Genomic DNA, 24421 nt, shown 5'->3' with positions numbered 1-24421 from the left:
TGTACATTTTAGAAATGGGTAAATAATTGTTTATTATAACCTTATTTGGTTGCAATAATTATAACCAAAAGTTTGACACTTTTTTTTGAGAAACTCGCAAATATCTTTCAATCAGCATACAAGTATTAATTCTGATACCAAAAAACTTTAACCATTTAAATCATTCATGTTTGTGTGTGGTGATATGCTTGTAAATATGTTTCTCTTTTCATTCAGTCACAATATTCCAAGCAGCTGTGAGTAAACTAGAACGTCCCGTGACATTCTCCAAAATTATGTTTCCCTTGTTGATTGAATGTCTACTCTAATAGAGCGTCCTGTTTACAATCACTCACTGCTTTCTAATCCACTTTTTATCCATTGCTTTACTGTACTTTAGTGCTTTGACTCTTGTTTCTCACAAGATTGCAATATTAGACAGACTTGATTTTAATGATTAATTTTTCACCATTAGAGGCTTTAGAGATGTCAACACAGTGCAAAGAAACACAAGGACATTGTGATATTTTTCCATAAATCACCTGGTAGATGTTAATGCAAGAAATGCAGCAACATTTTTCTTTGTACTTCCATACACATTTTAAGACATTTAAGAGTGGCTTTAATCCCTCAAGACTAAATGGATACTTTGGACATGTATTCAAGAAGGAATTCATTGCTTTTTGCTCTGATTGAAGCCATTACAGAATTAGTAGAAGCACTCCAACACTAAATGTTTTGAATAACTTACATTTATTGTTCTTTACATAGCAGTATACAGTTGGCAATGTGTTTCAGTAAAATCACAAGTTCCAAAAAGATACATGACAGTTTGAGTACCTAATTTAATATGACAGAAGTCAGATATGGTAAAGTAACTACATAAAAGACAAGCATATAGACTTAATGCACTTAAATTAAAAACAAGTTTCAAATATGATCTCCAGCATCTACAAATACTACCCAGAGGATGGAATTGGTACTGTTTAAGTTCCAATTCCGCCATCAAAATGTTCCTCTGCTAAAATCAGGATATCTAAAAACAGTGCTGTTAAACTGAATAAAAGTTGACACTCCTGACTAATGTTCAGCATGTATATTTGTAATGTGTCCAGTCTGCATACTGAAATGTATAATCTATTTTATTAAAAAAACAAAACAGTAAAGAAAAAAAAAAGTGAATGATGTTAGACCATCATATTGCAACTGTGGTATAGTTGCTGTATTCCCACAATTTATTTTCTTTGCCTATTAGAATCCCACTCTTAAGAGCTGCCTCATTTGTTGTTGGCTAGTTAATTTAAATTTTGGTATGCCAGCATTGATGAAAGCAGTTTAAACTCAGCTAATGTTTGGATTATTCTGCATCCACAACCATGATGTGAACGAAAAGCCCAGCTGAGGACAAGAGATCTCCATTCTTGGTAAACAATGGCACATGGCGATATCCTGTGGTAAAACAAAAACAATATTTGATTAAACCTCCTTAGCACTGAACAGAAAGACAACTTAATTTCTTACTGCCACTTAAATGAGCAACAACTGATTGTATTGATATTGTTAAAAGTTACAGTAATACTATTTTACATGCATATGTCATATTCTTCTCTTTCTTAGACATTTAATTGAAGGAATGGTTCACCCAAAAATGTCAACTCTCTCATGATTAACTCACCCTCCTGCCATCCTAGATATGGGACTTTCTTCTGCAGAACACAAATTATGATTTTTAGACAAATATTTCAGCTCTGTAGGTCCATACAATGAAAGTGAATGAGAGCCAAAATTTTGATGCTCCAAAAAGCAAATAAAGGCAGCATAAAAGTAATCTGTAAGACTCCAGTATTTAAATCCATGTCTTCAGAAGTGATATGATAGGTGTGGGTGAGAAACATAAATATTTAAGTCCTTATTTTGCAAGAAATTCTCCTCTCTGCCATTAGGGGGCGATATGCATGAAGAATGTGAATCACCAAAAACACTAGTATGTGAAAGTGACCTGTTTCTCACCCACACCTATCATATCGCTTCAGAAGACATTGATTTAACCACTGAAGTCATATGGATTACTTTTATGCTGACTAATGTGGAAAAATTCTGGCACCCATTCACTAGCAATGTATGGACCAAAAGAGCAGATATATTCTTCTAAAAATCTTAACTTGAGTTCTGCAGAAGGAAGAAAGTCAAACACTTTCTTAAATGATGATATAATTTTAATTTTGGGGTGAAATATTTCTTAAAGGAATTTGTTTTTTAAAATTAATTGTTTTTAATTGGCCGCACAAAAATCAACAGTCACTGCGCAGAGTAAAGGCAACAACAAATGATTAAATATATGCAAGGGAGACGACCAGTCGCAATTCAGTATGCAAATATTACCATGACATTTTGAATGCTGAATATTCTATCAATGCAAGTTAATGTGGGTTTTAAAACTTTAAATCTTACATTTTTTTCTTAATCTTAAGTTTTGCCTTGCAAGCACTGTTATTTGTGAGTCCTTTTTGAAGATGGATACATGGCTCCAATTTGTATGATTACAAAGTCACTAGCAAACTAACCATTCTTTAGGCAGTTGAAGGGTAGGGTGTACTGGCCAATAAATTCATTGTCCGATGTGTAGTCATAGTCCTCAACCAAAAAGCGCACCAGGGCAAGATCTGGCACACACACATCAAACTGGAAATTTTCATTCCACATTGGGTTGAACCCTAGAGAGAGGACAGAGAGCTCAGATCAGATCAGATCAGATCAGGGTGATGCTGCATTTCTGTACATGCTGACTGTACTGGTAGACCAGATTTATAGGGGTTGTTATACCATTATTCTCAATGTACGGTGTCTCTTTCACAGTCGTATCAGCTGGCACACCATAGATCTGAACTTGCACTAAAGGATCCACAATGGAGGACTTCTTTTCATTTACTTTAGGCAACTGCTGGGCTGAGATCACCTATTAGGCAAACAGTAACACCTGTATATTGAGTAATTTAGACAATATCAGCAGTTATTTAGTCTAATTTTGCTCTGGTAATGAAAATATTTTCAAACAAAGTCAAAACAGGATCAACTGCTGCGTGTTGCAGACTGAAAGCCTGTTTGCAACAACGCTTACACAGACAAGTGGAGTATACAAACATTGAAGTGTCCCAGTGCTGTTATACTTAAACATCAGCCTTGTTGGAATGCTGCTGTCCAATCAGATGAAAGAGTGGGGACTAACTGGTATAATTAAAAATGTAGTCCACATGTTGAAGTAAGAAAGTGCTGCAAATCTACTTGCCATCACATGAAGTGCCTTTTGCTTTAGCCACGGTCCCTTGGTGAGAGTGGTGGGGTCAAACTCGGTCGCTGTGTCTCGTAGGAAAGAAGGCTTTAGAATGTAGCCACTCTGCCCATTTTGGAGAAAGAGCCCCTGATTCAGATCCATCTCTGGGCAGGGAGTCTGGAAGTTAAGGGCCACTGGAACAGAAGGCGAAGGGAGATAACAAATAGGATTGTAGCAATCAGGTTCAGAGATGAGGCCCCCAAAAGTATTTGGATACTTCAAGGGATAGTTTACCCAAAAATAAATTCTGCCATTGTTTACTCACCCTTATGTTGTTCCAAACCCATGATCAACTTTTTTTTTCAAAAGTTGTTATTCCCAATGTTATCCTCAGTCACCATTCACTTTCAATGTATGGAAAAAAAGACAATGAAAGAATGGTGACTGATGCGAACATTCTGCCCAACATCTTATGTGTTCCACAAAAAAAAAAAAAAAAAAAAAGAAAGTGTTGGGTAAACTGCGGCACACTTTGTTTTTTGGGTGAACTAACCCTTTAAATTACACTTAAAAAGGTCTGAATGTCATGGTCTTAGTTTGACAACCAGAAAGTGTCCAAATAATTCTGGTCTTCAAAATAAATAAATAAAATTAACTTGCTATGATATTTTATCTAATGCAATGACATTCATACATTTTTGTGACTTAGGTACATACATGTGTTCCTCATGGCTGGCAGCTGTTTGGTGAATATCAAAATAATTTTCCTAACTGACAAACAGCTACATTCTCATAACACCTAAATGTGGCCCACATTTTTCCACTAACATGTGACACAGATCGGATAAATGGATGACAGTGTAAACCGCCATTAGCGCTTTGAATCTGACATTTTAAAATCCGATTTGGGCCACTTTCATGTGAAAATAAATCGGATACGTATCTGATTTTTTCTAATGTGCCATCAGTGTGAACAGCCAGGCCAGATTTAATGTGACTTTTACATAAATCATACTCAACATTCACCATTTGCACACTTGATTTATGCAATTCGATTTGACTACACGTAGTAAAATATGCACATGAAGAAACAGATAGATTTAAGCGCTCTACTCGTGTCACAAGCGCATCAAACACAGTTTCTAGATCTCAAACTGTAACAAAACAAGAATGCAAGAAAGTCAATAGAAATAATAAATTAATTATAGATAACTCTTTTTACTTTACATATATGTAATGTCGTTTTTCTTGAGGTCCTTGGATTTTAAGGTGTGTAACGCTACTAACGCTACTTCGATAATAAAAAATTCTACCATGCGAAGGCGAATTTAAAAATACTTTATCCATCAAGATGGACTTTCTACATCACTTGTTGACATATTATTATATATATATATGCATTAAGTGTCATATCCACTTAAAAAACAGCTAATTACAATTGAAATTGCAATTAAATTAATTATGCGCATGCTCAGGGAGTGTACACCCATGCAGGTCAGTTTAGGAAAGTCGGCTATACAGACCAGTTTCTGATATGGGCTTCATTTAAAATGTCATGTGATGTCATATTTGAGCAGAAAATCAGATTTGGGTCACATTCAGCTGTGGTGGGAATGTAGCCACAGAGTCAAAGTCAGATTTACCTATCTGACAGCCTACGTTCCACAGAGGCACTGGGTTATAGTTTGAGGAGTCTGTCCTCAGTCCACCTGGGTAAATTCTGCTCAGTTTGTCCGTATTGTGGCGGATATACTCATTTGCTGCGACACAGAAAATAGAAATTGATTACTGTGGGGAACATGCTTGTTTGCTTGTCTTTCCCTACATGTTTAAGACTAAGTGTCTTAATTTGCTGTGAAATGTATGTTTACATATTCAAAGTACTCTATGTTAGAATTCTTCCCTAAAGCAGAATCCATCATCTGTGACCGCATTTTGCTGTGTGATCAATCTGTGCAGCTGAGCAGAGTCCAAGTCTACATCTCACGACATGCATCTAGCAAGTGTTTGCGTCATGTATGATCATGAGTCATCATGACATCACACCTGATTCCTCTGCCAGTTTCACAGCCTGTCCCTCTTTAAAAGAGGCCATCTCATAAAAGGACTGCTTGTCCCAGGAATCTTCAAACCCATGGAAGTGGACACTTTTGCAGTAGATCACTATATCAGACAGCTCCTTTGCCAACTTGAGCGAATTTGATTTCTGTGTTAAGGGTGAAGTAGCAAGTTATTTGTTTGCAGCTACAAATTATTTTATATAACTATTTCCACAGTAAGAAATATAAATTATGCAGAGTAAGCACTCATCTTACTTTAGAGTTCTTTTCCTGATCGTCTTCATCACCTTCATCATCATCTTCCTCTGTCACACTCTCTTCATCTACTACTTTGGCCCCATCTGAAAAGGTGTCCTCAAGTTTGTCTAGCCTCTTCCCTTTGACTATGAACCGGCCTTTCAGTTCCTGAAAGAAATACTGCCATTAAATTAAAGCTAAAGGAGAGCCTGCAGATTCAACAGAGCCACTGCACTACTACCCAGCTAACATTAAACAATACTTTTTTTTTTTTACTGTTACATTTAAAGTTTTGTGGAGAAAAAATAATGTTGGCAAGTTGCCTAATAATTGTGCACACTTAGATATAGATAAGGTGTAACTCCACTGAGAAAAAAATCAAAAATGTGATTAACATTTTATTGATTCAAAAATACACAGAGAAAAAAAAAAAAACAACATTTAACACCCACTAATATCCCTCCCCAATCACCAACCCCACCCCCCAATGAACACACCTGTGGTCACATATAATAATAATAATAATAATAATAATAATAATAATAATATAATAAACATACATAATTAAACTAGACTTCTCTCTCCCCATCCCCCGAGAGCCCCACAAAAAGCTAAATAATTACAACATTTCCTGACAAACATGTCCCCAAACCCCAGCCTTCTACTTGCCACCTCCTCGAAAGCTGCCACCCCCCCAATCTCCACACACCACTCCGAAAATGATGGCGCTCGTCCAACTTCCAACCCCTTAAAATAATTTGTCTGCTAAACATGATACTGGTCAGAACCCAATTTTTTATATGTTTATCCCCCAAATTTATGACCACCCCACCGCCCAAAATACAAAGTCAGGGGCAAAGTAAAATTTGAGTGCCCAAAATGTCACACAAACAACTTTGAACCTTCAACCAAAATTCTTGGATCTTAACACAGAACCCCAAAAGACATGGGTTGTGTCTCCAACTTCTGATTGGCATCACCAGCAGTGTCTTTAAGACCAAGCCTATACAATCTAGAGGGGGTCCAATAAAATCTATGTAAAATCTTGAATTACCTATACCTATAAATACCTATAAAACTGAGATCTGGGAATCCCAAAATGTTGAACCAAATTCTCAAAAGATCTTAACACTCCACTCTCATACAGGTCACCAAGTGTAGTAACCCCCCCTCACAATCCACTCTGACCAAATCCCTTTGTTTTCTTTTTTTTGGGGGGGGGGGATTTTCCCCTTTTTCTCCCAATTTGGAATGCCCAATTCCCAATGTGCTAATTTGTCTGCTAAACATGATACTGGGATCAGAACCCAATTTTTTTATAAGTCCTCGTGGTCGCATAGTGATTTGCCTCAGTCCGGGTGGCGGAAGATGAATCCCAGTTGCCTCCGCGTCTGAGACAGTCAATTTGGTTGCTTACGAGACCTGGCTGGAGTCACTCAGCACGCCGTGGGATTCGAACTAGCGAACTCCAGGGGTGGTAGCCAGCGTCATTTACCACTGAGCTACCCAGGCCCCCTATTCCTTTTCTTTGTTAAATATTCAGTTTTGGTACAAAATTAAGTTTTAGGAATCACTGATAGCATTGTATCCATTTAACTGTAAAATTAATAATGAGAAGCACCCACTACTAATAATACTAATAATGAGAAACTACCTAATAATTATGCATGCAGTGTACATGTGTTTTTTTTTTTTTTTTTTTGCAAATGTAAACATTTGGTTTTCGGTAATGTATAAAAAGTTGTAGCTATGTCATGGAGGCTAATGTTATCTAGCTGGCTAATATAGATGAGCTGCAGGAATGGCTTGCAATAGTCTTGGAAGCATCAGTTGAAATGGGTTGAAAAATATAAACATTACTGTATGTTATCGTTTTCCAATAAATATGTAAAAGAGGTCTTGGAGAAATTAGCCACATATTTTAGCTACTATTGCAAAATTAAAAAACCTTAATTATTTATAGTAAATTGTTTCTTATTTTGGTAAAGAAAATGCAACATTAAGTGAAAAATACACATATTTTGAACATTTAAATGAAATACATTTATATAAATGTGTTTATTTATTTTTTTATTTTTTTTGGAGTGGCCAGTAAAAATGTTGGCAGGGCAAGCACAAATTTAAACTATTGGTTAAATGGGGCCTGCCAAAAAAAAAAAAATATATATCTTATTGTTGAGCCCTGGTACAAGTTAGCAACAACTGTGTTTTTTCTGTTTTTGTTGCTTCCTCATTTTACATAGTTAACAGTAAACATGCCATATAGCAGGCTGGTTTCTGGCTAGGTATCACTTGCAAAATAAAAATGCACATACAGTGCACAGTTTAATTAATTTTATATTTACAGTAGTAAGAGCAGTTGGACCACAAGCTGTTTCTAACACAGTAGTTTTAGGAAGCTCTTGCTGTAAAATGATACCCTAAAAGCAGTGCCTCTTTTGTTGACTGTGACCAAGGCAGGCCACACCTTGACTGCAGGGAATGGAAAACAAATGATATGTAAGCCATGATAATCACCCTGCAGGCAGAGCAGCGCCGTAGTCACCATAGCAATTCAATGCATCATCTTTTTAAGCAGGTCACAATTATACACTTATGGACCTATAGAAAGCACTATCACAGAACTCTGGCTTAGCCATTTCCAAATGTCATTTAGAGTATGTGGCTTTAGTGTAAAATCTGAATGGCAGAAAGAGAGTCTGAGATATGGTGGTGATTTAATATAAAAGACTGCATGCATTCCACACATTCCATGCAGAATTCCATCTTGAAAGCAGTCCCCTGCTCAGACGGGCCAGGAAAATTGCCCTCCAGGGTCTAAATCCACAGCAATTGGCTTTGATCTTTCAAACAGCTCTAAACAAATTTTAAGTAAATCCTCAATTTGCAATAAAAGTGGTCACAATAAAATAGCAAAAAAAAAAAAAAAAAAAAAAAGGAAATTAGGCATTATTCATTTTAGACTGGGGCTGAAGGATTAATCGGAAAATACACACACACGCGAAGTCAGAAGTTTACATACACCTTAGCCAAATACATTTAAAAGAAAACATTCCCCGTCTTAGGTCAGTTAGGATCACTACTTTATTTTAAGAATGTGAAATGTCAGAATAATAGTCTACCGGTTTCCTCCAGCATCGTCACGAGGTCCTTTGCTGTTGTTGTGGGATTGATTTGCACTTTTCTCACCAAACTACATTCATCTCTAGGAGACAGAATGCGTCTCCTTCCTGAGTGGTATGATGGCTGCTTGGTCCCATGGTGTTTATACTTGCGTACAATTGTTTGTACAGATGAACGTGGTACCTTCAGGTGCTTGTATATTGCTCCCAAGAATGAACCAGACTTGTGGAGATCCACAATCTTTTTTCTGAGGTCTTGGCTGATTTCTTTTGATTTCTCCATTATGTCAAGCAAAGAGACACTGAGTTTGAAGGTAGGCCTTAAAATACATCCACAGGTACACCTCCAATTCAGTACACCTCCTATCAGAAGCTAATTGGCTGAAGGCTTGACATCATTTTCTGGAATTTTCCAAGATGCTTAAAGGCACAGTTAACTTAGTGAATGTAAACTTCTGATCCACTGGAATTGTGATATAATCAATTCAAAGTGAAACAATCTGTCTGTAAACAATTGTTGGAAAAATTACTCGTGTCATGCACAAAGTAGATGTACTAAACGACTTGTCAAAACTATAGTTTGCTAATATTAAATCTGTGGAGTGGTTCAAAAAAATGAGTTTTAATGACTTCAACCTAAGTGTACGTAAACTTCTGACTTCAACTGTATATTGAATATCAAATTTTTTTTTTTTGGCTTACTCAAAGTATGTGTAGGAGTCGGTGTTGTGCTGTGAGCCGGACGTTTGCTGGATTCCATCTCTAAGATAACGTTACCTAGTGTTGCAGTTTGTTGTTGCTGCTGAATAGTGGAAGAGAAGCACTGAGGCAAGGCTCTCGAGAGTGCGCATAAACATCACATCCTTTGAATTTTCCCGGCAAAATCGACCCGCTCCCTTCGCATGAAAATCAGTCTACAGGCTTTAATAGGCAACCTAGGAAGTCCGGGAAGGGCTCATTTTTTAAGCTGCATTACAAGCCGTTCACACATTGGCAAAAAAAAAAAAGCAGAATATTACATGAAAATTTTTACATATTGCACCTTTAATGTTGTGGCTGATCGGTGTGTGTGTGTATGGCTGCGAATTAAACAAATAAATAGTCTGAACACCCTTCCTGCTGTTCCTCTGTTCTGTCTACAATGTGTAGAGTTTTGTAAACAGGGTCAGTGATTATTACACATACTCCGAGCATGCATGAGGCTTACGATACAGTGTTTTTAGTATGTTCTGTGATGGGTCTGTGCTTGATACACACAAATCTATCTAGTGCCCTGCATGACACATGCGCCCCGAGTTTGGTTTGGTGTGCTGACGTGCACAGAGCATGATGTATTTAAAGCGGTCCAGATTTACTTTTATTGCACATTTATTGCATGTTTGGCCACTACAAGTTACTATACAAATCTGAAATAACCCATGACACTGCGTTTTTGTGGACAGAAGGGGAGATGAGAACATTTCGCTGCATTAACAGGCTGTTGTCAACAACTACAAACAGAAACACAAATGTCTTCATTCAGTTTTTCACCCAAACAAAGGCTTCCGCCAAAATAAAAGCTTAAAGGATTAAACTGGGCTGCATAGGAATATCATGAGTACAGTAAGTTAAGATATTATTACAGAAGTACATTACAATTGTATAATAATAATAACAACAACAATTATTATTATTCTACAATAATACATTTCTGTAATACTTTAACTTAATATTAATAGTGTTACTATTATTAAAAAAATTACAGAATAAAAATTACACAAATATATTTTATTGTATAATAATAATTGTTAATATTATTCAGTATTATATTACAATAATATAATATTTAAGTTGACTGGGTTCCAAAACAATAAGGATAAAAAGTAGGCCGAGACCCTTTCACAAAGTGGACAAAAACAAGCAGGTACACAGCAGACATGTGCACTGTGAATGCAAAGTTTTTTTTCTTCTGTGTTTTAATGTTTTATGTATTTATTTAGTAAAAAAAAAAATTAAAAAAAGGGACTCAAGTGTGAGCACACTTTTCATCTGCAGAAGTGCATGCACAAAACAATTTAGTTTTGGTAAAAAAGGAATCATTTACAAGTTTTATTTTTTATGTTTATAAAACAATTGCAGTTGCAATATTTTTCAAATATATTTTTTGCAAATTAGATTTTCATCCAAATCATTCAGCCCTTTAGTGGACATTTTTTTGGTTATTATTTACTCTAAACAGACATCCTTAGTTTTCATATAGTCTTGCAATTATTATTTGTATCACATGACTTAATTATTATCCCTTAAAAAGGACAGTTCTCCCAAAATTGAGGATTCTGCCATTATTCCATTCTCATATTGCTCCAAACCTTTTAACCAAACTCTTTCTTCTGGAGATGTTAGGCAGTATGTTAGCCTCAGTCACCATTCAATCTCACTACATCTTTTTCATAACAATAAAAGTGAATGGTGACTGAGGCTAACATGTTCCATGGAAGAAAGTCAGTTATACGGGTTTGGAACAACATAAGGGTGAGTAAATGATGACAATTTGAATTGTGTGAACTACCCCTTTAACAACCTTGCCATCTGTGCTGTCACTAACCTCAGGGGAAGGGAAGCATTTTGGCATCGTCTCTCCAAGGGGTTTGGTGACCAGAGCGCTACCTAGGATGGAGATCAGGTGCTGAGCCATGGTCTTCTGCTGCTCCACACTGCAGTTGTTCTCCAAAGACAGGATCACAGGGTACTCAGACATCTGATGAAGAGAATCATTAAATTGTTAACTGTCAGATACACATGGCCAGTAGACTAGAAGAACAAGCTATACCAGTCCTAAAACAAATATTAGCCCTCACTAAACATCTTTATCAGTGACATAAATGACAGCTATTTGAATCCTACATATTATTAAAAGGATAGTTCACCCAAAAATGAAATTTCTGTCATCATTTACTCACCCTTATGTTGTTCCAAACCCATATGACTTTCTTCCATGGAACACAAAAGGAAATGTTAGGAAGTGTCTAAGGCACCATTCACTTTCATTGCATCTTTTTTCCATACAATGAAAGTGAATGGTGACTGAGCCTGTCCCTATCATCTAATTTTGCATTCCACAGAAGATAGACAGACATACAGTTTTGGAACAACATGAGGGTAATTAAATGACAGAATTTTCATTTTTGGGTGAACTATCCCTTGAATCTTTATACCTTAAAGGCATAGTCTTTAATGGCTTGAATCACATCTTTGAAGAGGATCTTTGAGGTGAGAGTGTAACCATGGTAAATGACCGGTTCCCCATCAGATCCATCCCAACAGTCCAGCTCAACACAGCGGCAGCCCTTGACAAGCGCTCTGTACAGGGACACTGTAATTGGTATTCTGAAACAAAGCTTTAACAACATGCTTAAAGTTGTAGTGTGCAATTTAAAAAAATCAGAAGCTTTCCTTTGGAATTAAGAGGGTATCTGGTCTAAGTATCAAGCTACTGACATTTCATATTTACCATAAACAAAACTTGAATGGTTTTCAGAATACTTGAAATGTAATAAAACTATATTGTTTGTTACACATAGGATAGTGTGAAATTGCAGAATGATTACTTTATGTAAGCCTCAGTGCTGCTGGGCCCTTTGAGTTGGTCCTCCAGCAGGTATGTGTTGTGAGAGGATGAGATGAAGTAATGGTTGAGAGGCTGGTTCATGTCCTGGTAAACACTTTTATGGGCCGGGTTAAAGATCAAGCCATCCGGCTGGTGCAAGTACATCAGGAAGCCATCCTTTGTCATTTGCTGTTTTGCTTTGGCTACAGAAGTCAAAAACACATAATTACAAGGACAAAGTCATACTTGCACACAACGGCCCCAAATAGTGTTTTGACACTGAAGCCTCACTTAAAAATGTATGCAGACAACAAAATACCAAAGCAAGTGTAATTTATTTTAAAGAAATACAGCACAAACACAATTTTAAAATAGAATATTTCTCTTTCACACACAAAGCTTGTTAGGTTTAGAATTATAAAACAACAAATATAAAGAAATAAAGTAGTGGTTATAAAACTTTAGTGGATCATGTCCATAGTTAATGGGTTGAACTACACCTGTGGTAACTCTGCTAGTACACCTGTGTGAACTTAATTGTGCCTGACTTCATATATCCTCTAAAATCACTTGAAAGTAATTGCTTTACTTGCGAAATGGCTAAGAAAAGTGAAGTTAGTTCTGAGAAAAAGCTCCAGCATCATTTGTTTGCACATGACACTTGCTTTAATATTTTGTTATCCAATGCAATGACATCATTTTAAGTGTGGTTTAAATGTCCAAAATCTCTTTGGGGGCCCACTGTATTTCTGTTTCTTTGATGTTATTTTTCCTGCTACTCTGAGACTACTCCGAAACCAAATTGAGGTGAATTTTAATTTACCATTTTCATCAAGCTCATATTTCTCAATAAGTTGAAGAGCATCACTCCGAGACGTGTCCTCTATCTGCTCATTCCTCAGAAAGTTCATTAGATCATCAGCGCTCATGAGACCGTCTGTCTTTGCATATTCTCCATAGATAACATCAATCTCCTCTCTTTGCGTCAGGATTTTATAGAAATGCTCAATCTCCTTTCCCTTCAGGAATCCACACTTTGATGCATCACATTTCTAAAAAGATGGCAAAAAGTGGCATTAATCATTTCAATTCGTTACCTGAGCTAATTTAAAGCTGAAGTGTGCAATTTCTGCACCACTGGCATTACCAAACAGAAATGTAAAAATAATGATTGCACACCATTGGTTGAGCCAATGTTGTTGTGTCAGCCTGGTTTGATGCTCAAACGAACAGAGCAATGTTTTGATAGTGCCACAGAGCCACGGTGTTTACACTTTTCGGGGAAATCAGCTTACAAATGGCTTCCTTTAAGTTATTTCTGCATAATATGTTGGGATAGGAAGAAGTATTTTAACATCAATGACACTTCAGCTTTCAAGTGTTACCTTTTGAGATGTGACAATGTAAAAAGTTAAAGACAAGTAAACTTTGGTTGCATTCAGGCATTACATAAGGGGTATTTACACTTTGTCACTTCATGCGTTTTTGATATGATCACTCAATCCAACTCCAGAGGTGGTTTGAGATACATTCTTTTTTAAACTTTGTCAAGTGTTAATGCAACTGGCTGTTCAAGCCACATATGTAAACTGTACACCACCCAAACAGCACTAAGTACTAAGTGTAGGGGAAATGAAAAATATAATAGCTGTTACCGAGTATTTGCATAGGGCACTTGTCACGCAATAAATAATACCAAATTAAGAAACAGATGCCCGTTGTAGGAGAGACAGAACTTTTTCCTTCATTTACTGGATGCAGATCGTTGATGAAACTGAAACTAAACACTGAAAACGAGCGCAGCTGACGTGCACGACGCATCTCACCTACTACAAGCCCAAGGGGAAAAATACACAGCGAGCACAAACACAGATACCCTGGCGAGCAGCAAAGTCACTTGGAAACAAATAATAAATCACATCTTTCAAATTCGCCACCCTGTATTAGCATAATCATAGAAGTGAACTCAGTTTTATTTGCATATAGGACAGGTATTGAAGACTGGATTTATATCCATTTGCCAGAGACACACTGATGTTGTGGGCAAGTGTAAATGGAATGTGCCTATTCAATCGGATAGCTATCCAATCAGTAAAAACTGTAAAATCAAAAATGAAGTGACCAAGTGTAAATAGCTATTACATAGATATTACCTCAAAGAGCATCTTAGTGTAGTCATCATCCACCTCAATGTTGATGTCTTGTAGAAAGCTCTTCAGCTCTTTCTGACTCATTTTTTTGTCACAGTTTATATCTGCCTTACGCATACAACTGTAGATCCAGCTAGAGCTCTGATGTAAGGACAATCCAGAAAACACTGAGAAAAAATCATGTTTGAACTATACCTCCAGACTTCAGGAGTTTAAAAAGGATACTGCTCTGTCTTTATTTGTGGGCTGAGGCCGTTCATGTTTGAGATGACCTTCTCCAAACCACTGACCCACTTCTTGGCCTCTTCCTCAGAGCTGGCGATCAGGTCCAGGCTTTTCTGTCGGCCCTTAAACAAGATTGAGAACGTTCGACCCTCCACTGCCTCCTCTGTGTATTTCCTCAGACCCTCCGTCTGCCGGCCTCTCCGTACTGCTGCAATGTCCTCAACGGAGACTGACAGAGAAAGAGTACACATAAGACATTTTTGGTAGTGTGGTCAATGTCTCAAACCTTTGGCTTGCTCAATGAGGGGGTAAAAAAACTGAATCACTGAGACACTACTTTCTGAAAAGCCATTTACCGACTTCACAAACACAATGAACTACAGAACACAGGCCTATATTTTCTCACTAATACAAGAAATAGTATCTTTTAAACAATTTGAACATTTTCATAATCTGAACTCACTCTTGGCCACATCAGAATTGTAGAAATAATATTTTTAACAGCCCTCTGTGAAGACATGTACTATTTTTGATATTAGAGAGAGAAAATTTCAGAAAAAAACAAAAACAAAACATGAAGACATTTGTGACATTGTAATTAAGTTATTATACTGACCTGAGGTCACATATGCACAAAATTTCATGCACAAAGGGCGATTTGATAGCCTTTACGATTATGAAAATAAATACTAAAGGTGTAAATGTGCTTCATACATCTTAAGAAGTCATTTATTCATATATAACTTGGAATAATATAATAAAATAGGGATATATGATTTACTGTATAAACTTGGAAAATATTTCTCCTGGGTAGAATGACAAATTATAATTTAAATATCAAAATATTTCCAAATACATATGTCTCTTTTTGGTCAACTTTAGTCTTGGTCCATTTTACAATGCGTGAGCCCATTTACGTAGTTTTTGGAACCCAGCCAACCTGAATAGCTGTTATACTATATTATATTACATTATATTATATTAAAATATTTCTGTTCTAAATTCTTAACTTTCAAATATTTTAAGGCTCTCAAATTAAACCCACATGCCCTTATTTTGCATGCCTTTAAGATTGTGTTTTGTGGCAAGAACATTTGCCATTACACTAATGTTAAATAAAAGTGAAACAGCATCATATTAATTTAACTAACTGAAAAGGCATTAAAATATAAGCCAGGGCTAGTCAATTGGTGGCCCACAGGCCAAATCCGGCCCACTGATCATCTTTATCTGGCCCTCTGAATGATTTTGATAAAATCACCTCGCAGTCTGAAACACCACTTAGCAGTTTGTTTAACAACATTCAGATACACGCACACTGGCATTCAACAGTGAGTTTAATAACGCTCAGTGGCACATGCAACAGCATTTAGTGGTCATCAGTTCTAGAGCGTGTTTGTTGAAACTTCTCTGTGTATATAGTTAGTTTATACATTGCTTTGCAAAACATGGACAGGCATTGTTTAGGTGAGCATTTGATCGTGTCTTATTCAATCACTTATGAAAATTGCTTAGCAGCGGAGTACGGTCAAATTTACAATCTACAGTAAAAAATGATCACAGCAGTTAGTACAGAAGTAGTGTTAACTCATTTGCACATCTTAGCCGAATAAAGATAGATTGATGGTGAAAACTGAACCTTCATAGAAAATATACACAACAGTTTGCTTTTATTCTCCCTGCTTCATGTGTTAAACAGGCATGTTTAATCTTTTCAGGGTCTGTAAAGCATGTAAAAATTGATAACTTTAGCGCCACTAAACCTGCATCCATGTACATATTGCAACTACATTACAGCTGAGTCAGCATTTTCAATCCCGAGCATAATCAAATCAGGTTATTCTCAGTATTACCAGTAATCTATACAAATATTTGGCTCCTGCACTGTCTCCTTTGTGCAGTTTTTTTCTCTTGAATTTATTCTTCTCATTTAAAATGACACTTCTATATTAGATGACCATTCTTTTCTTATGTGGGTTGATATTGTAAAAATTGGGCTTCAGCAGATCTAATGTTCTTTCTCGGTTTTATATCATTTGTAAGCAATAACCCTAGTACAATATTAACCCTACAATGTTAACTGAAAATAAAAACAATGATAATTTAAAGATGTTTTTATTTCAAAGTTAATCAAAACCTATTTGTTAGTTGAGAGTGAAGTCATGCTTGATCTTTAGCAAGATTAGAAGGAACATATGGCCAGACCTTAAAATGTTTTGAAGATATCCCTGAGTATTTTTCTTATATTAACATGTTTCATACAGTGAAAGTGCTAGCTAAGATTAACACCGAAAAATGTTTGGCCCCCTTCAAGATTTAATTTTGCATAATCTGGCTGCCGCAAGAAAGTAGTTGAAGAGTCCTGATATAAGCTATAAAAAAAAGGATAAGATTGGTGATAAATGCACTGCTTTTGGAAGACTTCCTCATGACATTGTATGGAGATTCCAAAGGCCTGTGTACTAGAAAACTATTAAATTGTGGAAATCATCTTCTGATTAAAAGAAAAGCATTTTCACTTAAAAGGGTCATGACATGCCTTTATTATTATTTTAATATGTTCCTTGAGGTTCACTTATAATATAATTTTTTTGTCAAAAAAAAAAAAAAAAAAAAAATCGTTTGTAAAACATGATAACTTTCCACCCTCATTCTGACCCTCTGTCAGAAACACTTGGTTTTGGTGCAGCTTCTTCTTTAAGATTTGACAGTAAATGCCCACTGTTACGATTGGCTCTCTGCTCTTGACTGACCTGCTTTCTTCTTGCCATCTCCAGAAACCTTCTAGTAAGGTGAGCCTATATGCTTAGCATAAAATAGCATAACGTGGCGGTCCCAAAGACATTATATGGCGGTACACTGGCGGGGAGACAAGAGGCCGTTCTTTTTGAATGGATGTCTATGGAGGAGATGCTTCAGTGTTTTGAATAAACTGATTTTGTGAGGAAACAGCTCATCACTTAATAAACTGACTGCCTTTTCACTAATCTTAAACATGTTTAACACTAAACAATCCTTTTGAAATGGACTATGAGTAGAGTTTAATATGATAAAATTGCTGTTTTATAAGAGAAGACAGACAATTTTGTGACAGGTGTCAGTTTATGGCTCTCCCCATTCATTTGTATGGTATCCGCAAACAGTGACTTAACTGTTGTAACACGTTAGTTGACAGTTACGTTCTATCCTATGATAGAGGTTATCTCTAGCCATCTCACTGCTCATCGCAACTGGGCGGGGCTACGGAAGTGATTAAAAGGTAAATTAGTTTGTGTTGTTGTGGAGGCAGTCAGATGCAAATGTCTACCACAGTGTGACATCAATGTGGAGGAAGTGGAGAGCAAGTCGTTTTGGCAGCTTGGTTTCAGCAAATGCTCTTTTTGCAGTGAGGAGGAAGTTTTGAGTTCTGAAACTTACAGTATGTTTTTATAGTACAATAACATCTTAAATGTCAAAATAGACATTTGCCAATATTCAAAATAAGGTGTACCGTGATAATTAACATGCACAATATTGTTATCGTGAGCACTTCAAAATACCGTGAAAATTTCTAGATAACCTAGTAACCAAATTGTTTCGATTTTTCTGAATGCACTGTAGCATTTCCATCAATAAATCAACATTCCCAACACTCTTACAGTATTAGGAAGACATACCAAATTACTAGGAATCTCAAATATTCATGTTTCTTTTTCAATTAAACTTTTCCCTCAAAATGTTACCATTGTTGTTACTTGTTCATTTGCAATGAAAATAAACCGTAATAATAATTAGATAGGCCTAAATGCAAAATAGAAACATTGGACTCTATTTGAATCTTATATGGTTTGATCTTTGCAAAGTTACTTTCTTTGTGATCTTTTAAAAGTACAAAACAAGTAACTAAATCTAATTAAGAACAACAAAAAAAAGTTTATTTGTCTTTCAACCCGTTCTGTAATTCAATACAGTGATAATACCATATACCTTGATAAATGTTTCAGCAATTATAGTGATATGAAAATTTGATACAGTCACATCCCTATGTCAAAAGATCAAAGACAATTTGATTCCTCATCTAATGACTCTTTCAAATACTGTAAATATCAACTGAAATGTGACCGGATAGGTCCAAAGACAGTACAGCTCTGCTCCACGCAGGTTTGCTATTGTGGTGGCATGTGCAGCACTGCACAACATTGCACATAAAAATAGGTTACCTGTCCCACTGAACCCCGCCCATGGATTTTATTCAAAATATTACAAAAAATAGCAGTGCAGTTTAGCAGTGTAATAAGTCAACTGTATAGGAAACGGAAAGCTTAAACTTAACACATTTTTTTTTTAATAAACTTCTTTCAGTGATCTACTAATGTCAGATTCTATCTGAATCTACATCTGTTTTTTTATTCCAATACAAAATTGGCAAAACATCCTTAAAATGATCAATTTGCTTGAAAAGACTAACATTTCACAAGTTAGGTCAGGTTAATGCTTAAAGAAATTAAAACAATTTGCCAATACAGGTTAGAATAATAACACTTCTGGTCTGTCCAAGATACTTTCTCTTAAAATGAGTCTTTTCTCCTTGTTTCTAGTAGGGCCTGCTGTTAAATGCAGTAGTATCAAGTGACTGGGTGGCAACTGAATATGGAAATTCTATGCAGAAGAGGTCATGCATAATAACAAAGACGTTGAAAACTCAGGTTGTTATATTATTTTACAGATTGTTTTTTTACAGCACCGGTTACAATTTAACAATATTACTTAAATAAAACATTAAAGTACTGCAGATTTAACATTTGTATTCTTAATTCAGCCTCAATCCAGGTCATGCTACTGTGTTATAAAACTAAATGTCTGATATATATAAATCCATAGGTAACCATTATTGATAAATAAAGTTAATACCACACAATGCAAGAAAATTGCTTTTTAAAAATAAAGCTGTTAAGCCATTAGATGAGGCATTAACTTGTGTGCACATATTATGCTCAAATGAATGCAATATGCATTATGCAACATTATTTTACCGTGATGATGCTGAAAAAATATGGATTTGAGGAAAGTGGCATAGATCTTCTGTGAATGACATTCATCACCCCCCCCCCCCCACCACACACACAAAACACTATGCTGGTCAATCTAGGACAGGGCTAGGAAGATGCACCACCATACACATGCAAAGCAGTGGTAGATGTTGACACACCCTGTGGGCATCTTTTTAGGAAGGGAGCCTGGACCAATACTCACAGGTCTGTTTGGACTTCAAGGTCTTTTTGGATTCGTGCCACATGGTCTTGCAGTCCTCCTGCAGCTTGTAGAAGCGCGTCTTTTTCCATGAGTCCGAACGGACTTTCAAAAGATCCCCGCCATCCAGCAAGAACTTCAGCTCCGTATCACCTTCCAAACCTATGGCGAAGAGGAAGTGAGCAAGACTTATGTAGTCTTTCTTTTCACACATTATTGCCTTTTGCTTTTTAGCCAGATTTGTGGGTCATTTGCCACATCCTTGTTTTTGTATGAAAGCAGAAACAACAAAAGGATTGTATTGTCCCTTTATGGTCCAAATAAGGAAGGAACCCTCCCTTTCATGAGTGTACATGCTGAGAAAGAAAATATGGCTTACATATTTTATCGAAAACACAAAGACACTGTCTAAATGATTGGAAAACAAACTGTGGACACTTGACACCCACCAGGGCAAGATTAGGTCGACAGCAGAAATGTATTACAGTGCATTAATGAGTAAATTACACACGCACATGAATCAACAGGTGTGACTTGGTCTTGTTTTTTTTAATTCATGAAAAAGGCTGTGAGATAGTGAGCTGCCTATCTACACTGCAAGTGCACTCTAGGTAGACAGGTTAATAGGTTTTGAGACGCAGCCAATACATTCTTACAAGATTTCCTTCGAGGAAAACCGGTCAATTTCCACAAACTGTGAATATCTTAAAATAACCAAAAGAGTACAACCGTGAAGACAGCACCAAAGGTGAAATGTTTAGCTAACATCCACAAACGATGCGAAAAACCGGGTTTATTATGATATCATCGTCTTACCTAGAAGTCTCATGTTGTCGAGCGCGACTGCCTTGACCTGCGCGCGATATAATAACTCTTGAGACTTGGTCCTTACAGATTGTCTTCGTACACACTGCATCTTGTGAATTTTCAACACAGAAATGGACACAGCTGCCGAAAAGGGGAGTCGAAAACATCTCAATGACTTGGAGTGTCGCTTTGCTCACTTATCTTTGGTTTAGGGGCGTGCACTATTCAAAGTTCATCGCAAGAATAAGACATTGTAGTGATACCGTCCGTCCGATTGGAACGAGTGGCTATATTTGTTGATGAATTGTAGGACAGGCGTTAAGTATCTATATTTATTAAGAAAAATAAAAAAGTACCAATAGCGAGTACAACAAAAGGCAGGTTGGGTTTTGTATGGATTTTTGAGGAGAAACACTGGTGCCATCTAGTGGCGACATTCTGACATTTCTAGTGTTTCCATATTTTCAAACTGTGAAATTATGTTAGGACTTGCTGTAAAAATGAAATGCAAATAATGTTGCTATTTTAAACACTCCTTGCATTTTTAATATCTCGTTATTTCTTGTGATTTTCCCTGACTTTTTCAAAAGTTACATGACCATATGAATCTGTTGACCAGATGCAGACAAGTGGTTCGTGCATCACAGCTTGAGTTTGATGTAATTTAATAATATAATTTTCTTTATTTATCACACATTATACATTTGCACATATACAGTGAAATTCTTCTTTTCACATATCCCAGCTAGGCTGGGGTCAGAGTGCAGGGTCAGCCATGATACAGCACCCCTGGAGCAGATAGGGTCAATTTCTTTATTCTGTTTCTGCCATTAGTTTCACATCATAATGTAGCAATCATTCAGCTGGAAGAGAATGTATTAATGCAAGGGTCAAGGGTTCGAATCCAAGGGACCACAAATATTTTATTCTTTGGATAGAAGTGTCTCAAATCTAAAGCAAAGGCTTTTATCTGCTCTGCACATATCAGGCTGTTCTAAATGTCAACACTTTAATTCAGGGTATAAGGCTATCCAAAAACTGATTAAAGTTCCCTTTAAAGAACATACTGTGGTAATAAATTGAAGAACAACAGTCTCATTTTAACACAGACAACCTGGTTAAAAAAAGTCCAGACAATTTGGATGATAAGAGACATTGGAGATCCTTCAGGTGTCTCTGTATAGTGTATACACAACAAGCACACAGTCTTGGGCTTTTTAAGAACTCAAGAGTGGGTCTTGTTTTCTGTAACATCTTAAAATGCCCTGTAAAAGCCTTGTAAAGGCCCCCTGGGTAAGAGACACTATTGTTTTGATTTTCTCCCAAAATACTAAACAGCAACAAAAACTACCACAGTTCATTCCTAAACACCTGCTCTTCACTATAAACTGAAAAATTTTCCTGATCTACGAGATCATTGCATGCAATGACTAAAGTTTGAAATTGAGGTAATTCAATCTAATATTTAATCATTTTCTAAATGTTGCAAATTTATGTAGCTAATGAAAATCCCTGAAATTACTCATTTTCAGTTTTGTTCAGGGTGATTAAATCAAAAGTTTTTCAGTTACTGTCCAATAAGTAAAAGGATAGTATTGAGTAAAAAAAAAAATAAAAAAATAAAAAAAAAAACACTGTTGCAAATGCTAAAGGCCCCCATAAAACACATTGTTTTTCTTAAATGGGGCGAATAGATTTGTTATGAAGAATGTTCAAATTGGGCTCGTTAACTGATTCAATCACAGTGGAGATTCATTTGTTTATAGAATACTTGAGATGTAATGAAATGCCAAATGTGACTGAAATTAACAGGCAATGCTGCACTCTTTTCTTAAGTAGTTATTTTGAATAAGCATTCTCTTGTTTTGTTATTCAAAAAAAGTATCTTGCTGTCTTAAAGGTATTTGCCTAAATTGACAAATTCCCCCTATAACAATATAACTATAATCCCTCTGGGGAACTTTTACCCCAAGTGTGGGGTAAAAGGCGCCACTCACTACCTTTTTTTTTTTTTTTTTTTTTTTTTTTAAATCAAAACAACCTTATGTTATAATAATTTATTTTCAGAAAAATGATGTTGCTTCATCAATATTCAATTAAAAGAAATGCATTCTTTCAATCTTAAAAAGTTTGATCAGAAAAAAGCACATTTTGCTTAAGGTGTGCCTTTAGCCCTGTTGTACCCTATTAGCAAATATCGTTGACATCTCTACCAAAAAACAAACAAACAAAACAGCTAAAACTAGCCTAAGCTAGTTGGCTGCTCTTAGCTAGTTAAAACTGGTCTCCCAATCTGACCAGCTAAAGTGCCTAAGAAGACCCCTCATAAAACAGCAAACTGGCCAGCCGGACCAGGCTGTTTATTTGTTTATTTCAGCAAGGAACCCAAACAATTGGGGCCTATTCTCTATTTAAGAACGTTTTGTTCTAAGATGATCTGTTTTAAAACACTGAAAAGAGCTGAACATTGATTTAAAGATAAAGTAACCCCATAATTTGACAGACAGGAACTAGAGTAATGAAAGGGATATGTTATGCGAGACAGTCGACGGAATGTTGCTCCAGGCTACTGACACCTCTCCTGTGGCCCATCCTCAATACAAAGAGTAGGATGCATTGCTGCAAAATTAGAGCACTGTAGGTACATGGACAAATAAACCCAACAAGTGACGATACAAAGTTGCTAAGGGTGTGGCAACAATATTATGTCCTCTCAATTTACCTTACACCATCCATTCATGGGTTTTATCATATGCCATCCAAAGAAATAGCTGACCGAAAAACAAATATGTTCTTTGCAATGATTTATTTTTATATACATTTTATTTAATTGTATACAGTTTATGATATACCTGATATAACTTTAAGTAAGATAATTATTTACAGAAAATCTCTTTAAAACGCTACATTGTATTTTTTCACCCTTTTTTGTTTGCTTGCAGCGTCGTTAAATATTAAATACATGTGTGCTTTAAGAATCATGTTTGGGAATGGTTAACATCAAGTAGCGCGTGGCTGGAACCCAAGAGCGCGTGCACTGCAAGTTTACTGAACGTATCTGAACATTCACTGCTCTTTCAGATATTTGTCGATTGACTTTTGTGAAATGAACAAACGGTGCTCTAGAATTCACTGCAACCCAGTTCCGATACATATTTCATTCGCCATTTACCTTGTTTATCAGTAATGCCATTGGAATCCATTTCTCGTAAATACAGCAGACTGTTATCTCCTCGTCGCTCAGTATTCCCAGCAGTGTTTTCAACTTTAAGAGTTCACAAGTCAAACCAACAACATGTAACTAAGCACAGTATATCGCTCTTCAAGATAGGAAAACAAGGCCGGCATCGATATAAATTGAGTTGTTGCTCCAGTCTTTTCGACACAGGTGTCTTACCTGACTCTGGGTACTATTTGTCTCAGTGAAAGGTATCTCATGATGGGCCACTCCCACTGATCTAGCGACTCGCCACCCATCAGTTTAGCATCTTATAACTGCATGCTGTGCCTCAAGCTGCCTATAGGGTTTCGGTTTATGGTAAATTATGCAAATACTTACAATGCAAATTCAGACTGTGACTAATTATTTTGGTTTGTTTTTTATTGTATTAGGTGAGCAGTTTAACCATCTTGATGATCGTATCCATTATTGCTGCACCTCTGCTGTCAACCACTTTATACAAATGGTCATGTCAGTCAGCTGATATACACAGCAACAGTGTAGTAAATTTGCGAGGCAACACTTATAAAAAAAA

The 24421-nt window shown here is 36.3% G+C and overlaps 2 protein-coding genes across 4 annotated transcripts in view; both read right to left on the bottom strand.

Annotated features, from left to right (window-relative positions):
• The window catches only part of LOC127440281 (UPF0415 protein C7orf25 homolog), a 340920-nt gene that overhangs the window by 172601 nt on the left and 143898 nt on the right, over positions 1 to 24421 (bottom strand). The window lies entirely within an intron of this gene.
• On the bottom strand, positions 96 to 24117 carry LOC127440276 (1-phosphatidylinositol 4,5-bisphosphate phosphodiesterase delta-1-like). 3 transcript variants are annotated; one of them, XM_051696762.1, is made up of 15 exons: positions 24064 to 24117; positions 19863 to 20021; positions 14631 to 14859; positions 14409 to 14538; positions 13079 to 13307; positions 12257 to 12458; positions 11864 to 12008; positions 11254 to 11406; positions 5566 to 5715; positions 5297 to 5456; positions 4894 to 5010; positions 3266 to 3444; positions 2803 to 2935; positions 2544 to 2693; positions 96 to 1428 (listed from the first exon to the last, which is right to left on the bottom strand). In XM_051696762.1, the coding sequence occupies exons 2-15, from the start codon at positions 19903 to 19905 to the stop codon at positions 1337 to 1339; spliced, it is 2112 nt and encodes a 703-aa protein (XP_051552722.1). In that variant the 5' UTR covers positions 19906 to 20021; positions 24064 to 24117; the 3' UTR covers positions 96 to 1336. The 3 variants fall into 3 exon arrangements, with proteins under 3 accessions (XP_051552722.1, XP_051552721.1, XP_051552720.1); XM_051696761.1 differs by lacking the exon at positions 24064 to 24117 and adding an exon at positions 23839 to 24056; XM_051696760.1 differs by lacking the exon at positions 24064 to 24117 and adding an exon at positions 20676 to 20839.

Source organism: Myxocyprinus asiaticus, chromosome 5 (genome assembly GCF_019703515.2).
Source record: "Myxocyprinus asiaticus isolate MX2 ecotype Aquarium Trade chromosome 5, UBuf_Myxa_2, whole genome shotgun sequence".
In the NCBI taxonomy this organism is placed as follows: domain Eukaryota; kingdom Metazoa; phylum Chordata; class Actinopteri; order Cypriniformes; family Catostomidae; genus Myxocyprinus; species Myxocyprinus asiaticus.
The sequence above is the reverse complement of the archived record's forward strand: the minus strand, read 5'-3'. Positions and strand labels throughout refer to the sequence as shown.